General features: G+C 27.6%; 2 protein-coding genes across 2 annotated transcripts in view; both read right to left on the bottom strand.

Annotated features, from left to right (window-relative positions):
• Window positions 1-2,464, bottom strand: part of LOC107026099 (protein trichome birefringence-like 43) — a 6,562-nt gene extending 4,098 nt beyond the window's left edge. The window contains exon 1 of the mRNA XM_015226954.2: window positions 2,110-2,464. Within this exon, the coding sequence (XP_015082440.1) occupies window positions 2,110-2,429 (320 nt within the window). The 5' untranslated portion in view covers window positions 2,430-2,464. The remainder of the gene's footprint in view (window positions 1-2,109) is intronic.
• Window positions 2,465-5,017: 2,553 nt separating this feature from the next.
• LOC107026101 lies at window positions 5,018-6,973 on the bottom strand. Its single transcript, XM_015226956.2, has 6 exons — window positions 6,753-6,973; window positions 6,305-6,421; window positions 6,002-6,194; window positions 5,777-5,891; window positions 5,439-5,600; window positions 5,018-5,318 (listed from the first exon to the last, which is right to left on the bottom strand). Exons 1-6 carry the CDS (start codon window positions 6,849-6,851, stop codon window positions 5,282-5,284), a joined length of 723 nt encoding a protein of 240 aa, XP_015082442.1. The 5' UTR covers window positions 6,852-6,973; the 3' UTR covers window positions 5,018-5,281.
• Between the last annotated feature and the right edge of the window lie 1,371 nt (window positions 6,974-8,344).

The raw sequence follows: 8,344 nt of genomic DNA, 5'->3' as shown, positions 1-8,344 counted from the left end.
TAGATATTTATAGCCCACGGGCAGGCCTCCGAGGCTTGTAGATTGGACCTACGAGGCTAGTGCGTAAAATGATATTGGGTTAAAAAACCTCGTTTCTAAATGGGCCAAAATTATTAAGATCAATCCCACTTAATTCAAGAATTAAGTTAAATCGACCTAGCAGATCAAGCTTATTTTGACAGCTTTAATAGTTGTTAGTTAGTATATATATATATATTAAGAAAGCAATTTTACTAATGTTTCGTGGAAAGACATATAACAAAATGAAGAGGGAAATTATATATTTGCCATAAGTATTTATAGTCGTTTGCCGGTATACATTATACTAACACAAATTTTACATATATTATATGCATTTTTCAAAAATTTTTATGTGTTGGTGCATATTTAAATTAATTTCCCATTTTTTAAAAAAGGGGACTTTAACACATTTAATCGTTTGTTCAAATTTTATTTTTATTTTTTTGTAAACGCTTGTTCAAAATTATTATAGTAATTATAATGACTAGTTATATATATAAAAGATATATATTTTTATGGTTATTTCAATAGATGACTATATGAAGAAAAAAAATCCTTAATATATACATTTTGAAATATAAAAGTGGAATCTTAAAATAAAACAAGTTAATTTGTGTCTATTGTTAGTTACAAGTTGTATAACACGTGAAAAACAAGTTTATATCATAAATGCCTTAAATTTCTAATAATAAATGATTTCACAAGGTTACAAGTTGATGCAATTAATATTTAACATAGCCGGGAATACTTCATTTGTAGATTAGTAATTTATCAAGGAATATTAATTATTTCCTTCGTAAATTACTAATCTACAAATACAGTATTCCCGCCTATTTTGGATATTAATTGCATCAACTCGTGATCTCGTGAAATCATTTATTATTAAAAAATTCCTTAATTGATTAGTAATTCATCAAGAAATCTTAATTATTTTCTTCATTTCAATTTGTATGATATCATTTTAAATTACTAATTTTCATTTTGACCGTTTTGGTCATATAATTTTTAAAAAATTAAAAAATAATTTATATATTTATAATTACATAAAAATATTATAATTCACAATAAATTTTGAATTATGATATAAGTTGAGACTTTGAGACAGATAAGTAGAAAGTAACATTTTGGTTTGTAGAGAGGACTTCTACGTAAATGGCAAAAAACAGAATGCACGAAAACAAATAATTCAATTATCAAGCAAAACATGTTCACCTAGATAATCGAATATTTACGAAGCACGATATAGATGAGACAAGTTTTTTTATCTGTTTTATATTTATTTATTTTTTTTAAAAAAAAATTAGATAGGAGATTGAAGAATTCGGAGAATATTTTTTTTGAAACGAGAAGAACATTATAAAGTGAGAAATCGAACATTTATTTGTCTATGGAATTGTTTCAATTTTTTTTTTCTAAAGTTGAACTTTGGAAAGCACATTTGACGATAAACATATGGAATTCAACTAGAATGTAAAAAATAGAGTTTCAGAAAATAAGATAAAGTATTTTTCACTTTTTTCGCTCATAAAAAAGTTTAAAAAACAACTCTAATTTGTATCCGTAACTAAGCATAACTTTCATTTTCAATATTATTTTCGATTTTAAAAGTAAAAATTATATTTTTCAAATTTCACAATAAAATATGATCTTCGCTCACTGACTCAACCATATACAATGAAAGAATGTTAGTTAATCATCTTTCGTTAAAAAATTATACTATACATATATAAAACTATGTATATATTAATTCTTAAAACTTTCTTTAACGAAATTTCTAATTTCTCCGCCTCGACCCTCACCATAAGCATTGGATTTTTAAATATAAGTAACTTTTATCAGCCACTTGTCATCAATCAACTTTCGATACATACAAGATGAAGCAATTCGTTCAAAATTTCTATATTTAGTTATTTTTTATCTATACGAACAATACTAACATATTCAGTAATATTTCATTAAGTACGATACAGAAAAGCTAGAACATATATAGATTTAACCATTATTTTATAGAGATAAAGAGACGTTTTCGAAGAAAGCATAGCAGTTAATAAGAAAAACACGATAAAAAAGATAGATATAATTCATTACCTGGCTAAGTTACAATCTGTGGGTTGCCATCTATACTTGAGATATGCTTTATCTGGTCTACCATTCTTTACACAATCAAATTGTTGAAGTAAAAATGGACAATTTTTTGCATTATAAAGTGGATATTTATAATCTATAACCCATTTTCCATCATATAAATCACAATTTGCACCCTTTTTTTTGAAGGGAGGATGTAGTAGCTTGTTTTGTTTTGCTTCTACTAGAAAATCAACATTATTATTGATGAACAAAATAATGTTGATTATAATTACTAGTAATTTGAAGAGGCAATTATGAAAAATTATTAGAGAATTTTTCATGGTATATGGAGAAAGAAGAAAAAAAAAGAAAAGGGAAAAAAGGATAGTTGTGTTGTAAGGTATAATGTAGGTGAAGGAGGATTTAAAGGGGTGAGATTTGTGATGAAATTAATTAATAATTTAATGAGTTATTTATTTAATTTAATTGTGATGAGAAGAAGGAAAAAAAAATGAAAATGTTAAAAATAGAAATTTTATTATTTTAATGACCACGTTCATTAATTGCTGAATATTCGGACTTAAATTGGCGGTTTATTTTTCTTTTTTATATACATGTTCATAATCATGAGATTTACATATAAGGGAAATTTAAATGGACGGTTTTTATTTTGTCAAATATATTTTTGAGAAAATTATTATTTAATATTTTATTTGTTATATTTGGATTTGATATGATGGCTAATAAAATAATTATTGACATGACTAGTTTGTTATGCTATTTTTATTAATTGATGTTTAGTATTCGTATTAGATTTTAAAAATAAATAATTAATTAATGTTAATGATAAAATATGGAAAAGAACAACTACTTTTTCTTAATATGTTAAAACTGAAAGTGAAAATCAATTTTTGAAATATTAAACAAATAAAAATAAATGAAAGTAGGTGATGATATTGTGTTCTAGTACTTTTCGTGAGTATTCTTCGATTCATTTTTACTTATCTATCATTTTATCAAAAAGAATCTTTATTTTCATATTTCATATTAAGAAAATAGAATTAGTTTTTTCATATTTTACTCAGAATATTAATTATTTATTATCAAATTAGTTTCCAAAACCTAATATGAAATATTAGTTTATAAGAATAATTTGGGAAATAGTCATGTTAATTTTATTTTTAAATGTATGTGAGAAATAAAAATATATAGAGGAAATATTTACAAAGTGTAGTGAATTATAGTTAGGCACGTTATCACAAGTAAAATAATTTTAATAAAATAATGAAATAGTGTAGACAGAAAATGAAGGCAATTTATTTTAAAGTCCTTTATAAATTAATTTTATTTCTTTTTTTATTAGTTTTTTTTTTAATTTGAATAAATAATATTTTCTTCTCTAAATTATTGCATTAGGAATCTAATCAAGCGGTGTCATTGGATCACTGTCAGAAAATATGAGGACTTAATTTTAAAAAATTTAAACTTGTCGGCAAAAAATACCCTTATATTACTAAGACCTTTCTTTTAAATTAAATAGTAGAAATAAATAAATTGTAAGCTAACAATAAATAATTCATTTTATAAGAGTTGACTTCATAGTAATGGTCTAATGGAAATATTAGTTGGCAAATTAAGTTTATTGTTTTAATTTGATGATTTATTTAATGACATCTTAAATTCCTGGAAGTTGACTTCACACATTTATATTCCTTAATCAGAAATAACAACTAATTATTGGAAGATACCTCATATGTCTTGAAAAGGATAATAAACCAATCGGAATTTGATGTTCAGAACTTATATTAGAGTTCCGATTAAATTTGAATTATGCACTTAAATAGATATCAAATAACTCTAACCACCAAGGTTAAAATCGATGGAAAGAATCACCTAGTGTATTGTTATCTCTGCCTGAGACCTCGGGATGCTTGACCACAATTATATCGCTGATGCATATATAGTATCATGGACTTCGCACTTATAAAACTGAAATGAGAGGATCTTTATTGCTTTTCAAAATGAGAAGAATATAGATGCTTATGAGAAATAAGATAGTTGCGTAGAATGTGTTTGATCATAATTTTTATAAAACAAATTATAGTAAAAAATTAGATTAATACTATTTATCTATGAAAATGACTAATCTTGATTAGTTTTGAAATCGTGAACTTATTTTCAAATAGCAATCTTGGTTATTTGTGAATTTTACCTAGACAATATGTTTTCATAATTTATACTATAGTTTATACAAGTGGCTTCAAAGTTCCAACTAATTGGAAATAAGGAACATTTAGCTAAACAATAACATAGTGAATTGAAATTTGACATAACTTAGACTTGTATTTAACTTAACATAGCCAATACCTGAAAATTCTACCGGTAGAAGTTTCAGCTACGAGCACGAAGGATTTGTTTTTGGTTAATGCTACACCGTTTGCAAAAGCAAGGCCTCTTATTAGTATTTTAGTTTGTTGTGTGGATTTAACATATTTCATTAGCATGCCTGTTTTAACACATTTTCGTCGTTGAAGGCCAAAACTGTTGAGATAATTGCTAGTGTTGTTGTTGCACTGATCAACAATAGATTTGACGCATTCATGGAGAGTCTTTCAGTGATGAGATTATGTTGAAGTTTTCTTCATTTATAGTAATCTGTTTTAGAGTGGACTAACTTTAAAAATGGAAAAGCCATCCAAGAGAATGACCTCTATACTATAAATGACAAAAACAGGCGTTGATCAAGTAAAGGTTTAGTATTATTCGTCTACATGGCTCTTTCTGGTGATAAACAGGCGAAATTATAGATAAGGCAAGGCTATGTTGCTCTGACTCTTCAACAGGTACGTGACATGTACTCCAAAAGTAGTGCCTTTTGGAGAATCTGACACGAGTGTGACAACATTTTGGAGAGTTCGAAGAAGGTTGATCATTTCACATAGCTCAAATTTATCAAATGTAAATTTGAACCTATTCCCCATATATATATAACTTAAACACACATGAAATGAACATTTATGTATACACCTACTAATGTAGCATTACAAGTATAGCTCATAAAAAATGACAATTTACACTGGTTCAGTAAATAGCGTGCGAGTACTTATAAATGGTTCATGTTGTATGGTAACTCCTGTTGCTTATCCTGCTTCGAGTATATATTTTACACGTATCTCTGTCTTTGCTATGTTTCTCAAAGTTTCGGGATTGTAATCTGTAAAAGTCCGTCCCTGCATTGTTTTGAACTCTTGAATTTTCAGAAGTTTATAGGTAACGAAGTGTTTTTTCTCGACTTAAAACATTAAGCATGATGATATATAGGTAAACAATTACAAATATTGATAACTTACACAAACTCAGCTGAGACGCGATTTTTATTAGCATTACTTGGAAGAGGCCATAAAACACGGTATGGTCCCTGAACAATCTCCTTTTTGTGATAGGCTGATACCAAGCCATTCAAGTATGATGCCACTTTACACTGAGTTGAACGAGTTCCAGAAACTATTAAGCTGTCAAGGAACATAACACGCGTCTATTAGATCAACGCAAATTGAATCCATCGTTGCAGAAGATGGAACTTTACAACACATGCTGATCTCACATATTTCCAATTTGATTTCTCAGATGGTCACTCAACTAATAGTTATTATCTCCGAAGGCTAATGGATAGTTGTCATTTATTTACCTTTTGTCGCTGACTTCTACCTTTATATCATTTATATTGACACCGGGAAGTTCTATAGATACGACGTACATGCTTCCAGATTCTGCAACATCCATCTTAGGAGACCATTCACTCCCTGCATTAGCAAAAACAAAAGGAAATGTTTCAACATTCCAAAGAGGACGTACCTCTCAATTACGCGATAAAAGAAGACGCCAATCAAATGTAAAGCATATGTTTGTTTACCATTAGATTCAAGTTCATTTCTTCTTTCTTTCAATTGGAAACGAGGCCTAGCAAATTTAGGCGCTTCTTCAACAGTTCCATTGTGTTTGCAATTATTTGCAGGTCTAGAAAACATTGGTCCTTCAAAGGCGCGAGAACTCTTCTTTGCATAATCACTAGCCTTGAAAGCCGCGGTGGATTCAGTACAGCTTCCCTGCCCCCAAAGCAAGAAAAAAATGAAAAAAAGCTAACATTTGCAGAACGAATATTACAAACTCATTGAAACTAAAGTAATGTCAATTATATTAGTAATAATTCCCAGACCTGTTCACTTGAATTAGTCCTCATGAAACAAGCTTGAGAACTCGAACTTTGTCTTGCATAGTTCATTCTGTTATCGTACCTCCTCGGAATAGCAGAATTCAAGCTACTGCTACAGCTCTATACAGTAAAGAAAGTGAAAATTCAAATATAAAGACATCAACAGATAGTTAAAAGAAACAGGGGAAATGAATAGTTCTATGACTTAACCAAGGGCTATGTGTAGATTACTTTATTTTCGAATTAGCTCGTGACAAGTCAAACCATTAAGAGGTTCTGGATTCTCGTAAAGACACCTTTGACTTTACTTCAAATAAATTATACTATTCATACATATTAAGTAATTTTTTAAACATAAATACGAAATGTTGGCCAAAGCTACTAGTTCTATCGAACCTGTAACTCCGCCCCTGCTAACATTACTATGAGTAAAGACAGAGAAAGAAATTACCATAGGAAAGAGATGAGTAGCGGAGGCGGAAATATCATCATGTGCAGTTAAATGAGCAGTAATCATGTTAACTCTTCGTCGAACAATTTGACTCTCCATTGCTCCAAAACAGAGTGAATATAATACAGAACAGATACAAATGTTGTTTAAGATAAAGGAATATTGGATATGGTGATATGAATGATGATAATATTGTGAAGTTAACTTTTTTGGTGGAAAAGATCTTTCATTCCACAAATATCGGCAATCAGATTAGATATTATTGGCACTTGCAGCAACTATCATATTCTTTCGTTTCCTAGTTTGACTTGGAACGGAGTTTCAGAAAAGAAATTTTTTTTTTAATTTTGTGGTTTGTATCAAAATATTCTTTAATCGTGTGGTCTTAAACATGTCACATGAAAAGTTAAAATTAAAATGTTGCCAAAAAAGGAAATGGATCATTTTCTTTAAACAAACTATTTGGAAATAGGATTATTCTTTTTAAAATGAAAGGAGTATATTTTAAATATGAAAACAATCACAATTGGAAAAAATGCATAATACAAAAATATGTATTTTTTAAAAAAAACTTGATTTTAGTTGTTATTTATGTTCTTCAATTTTAAATAACTAGGTGCGTATAAATAAACTAGTTTCTGACAACATGCGTTGCACGTTTATTTTTTACTATTGTTAAATTTAAAATTGTTNAAATAATATAATTTAATATTTAAATTAAATAGTTAAATATCTTTATAACATTTTAATTTATAATTAGGGTAAAATCGTAATTCAACTTTTAACTTTTTTGATTCCCTCTTATAATAATACTAGTTTCTGACAACATGCGTTGCACGTTTATTTTTTACTATTGTTAAATTTAAAATTGTGCTATCAAATAGAAAATATTTAAATCAACAATATTAATTTTACCAATTATATTTCATATATCAACAAAAATAAATAAAAAGGGATTGCGCATTTGGCATCAAGCAAAAAGTATGTAAAATTGATTAACATAATATAGTCTCCTTTAACTTTGTATAAGTCTTTTTTATGATCTAAATATCAGTGATAACGTTTTATAGCCATAAATGGATATTAAAAATACATGCACACTTATTAATAAGATTGCCAATTTTATTTTAATGAGAAACGATAGAGTGAAATATTTATATTATTTAAGTAAGGTTCTAAAATTAAAAGACAGTACTATCAAAATTATACAAGATTAAAAACAATTACATTTAAAATATAAAATTGATAGATATATAATTTAAACACTGAATCTCATACATACATCTATTTCAAAAGCTCATAATAATAGCTAAAAGATCACAATACCCAATGAGTTTATTAGAAATGCAAAAGAAATTAGAAACAACAATAATCTTCGTGATGAAGAATATATATCGAAAGAGATATGAGGAGTTAGGCATGTCTAAAAAGAAGTCTTCAAGTTCTTCTCCCCACCTCATGTATTCTATTTTTTCATGTCTTTTTGGCCAATCATAGATGAAATAGTTTTTTGATTATCAGTTGAATGACAATTTCTTTCATTTTTCAATGTTATCACCTAGTTCTTAAATAGTAGTAAAAATGTCTGTTTA

Source organism: Solanum pennellii, chromosome 7 (genome assembly GCF_001406875.1).
Source record: "Solanum pennellii chromosome 7, SPENNV200".
Taxonomy (NCBI): domain Eukaryota; kingdom Viridiplantae; phylum Streptophyta; class Magnoliopsida; order Solanales; family Solanaceae; genus Solanum; species Solanum pennellii.
This window is presented reverse-complemented; position numbering and strand designations above follow the sequence as displayed.

Coding starts and splice junctions, on each gene's coding strand:
- LOC107026101 (XM_015226956.2), bottom strand. CDS start 6,851: ATGGAGAGTCAAATTGTTCGACGAAGAGTTAACATGATTACTGCTCAT. Junction 5,892..6,001: donor AAATGAACTTGAATCTAATG/GTAAACAAACAT, acceptor TTGCTAATGCAG/GGAGTGAATGGTCTCCTAAG. Junction 5,319..5,438: donor CGCGTCTCAGCTGAGTTTGT/GTAAGTTATCAA, acceptor AAAACAATGCAG/GGACGGACTTTTACAGATTA.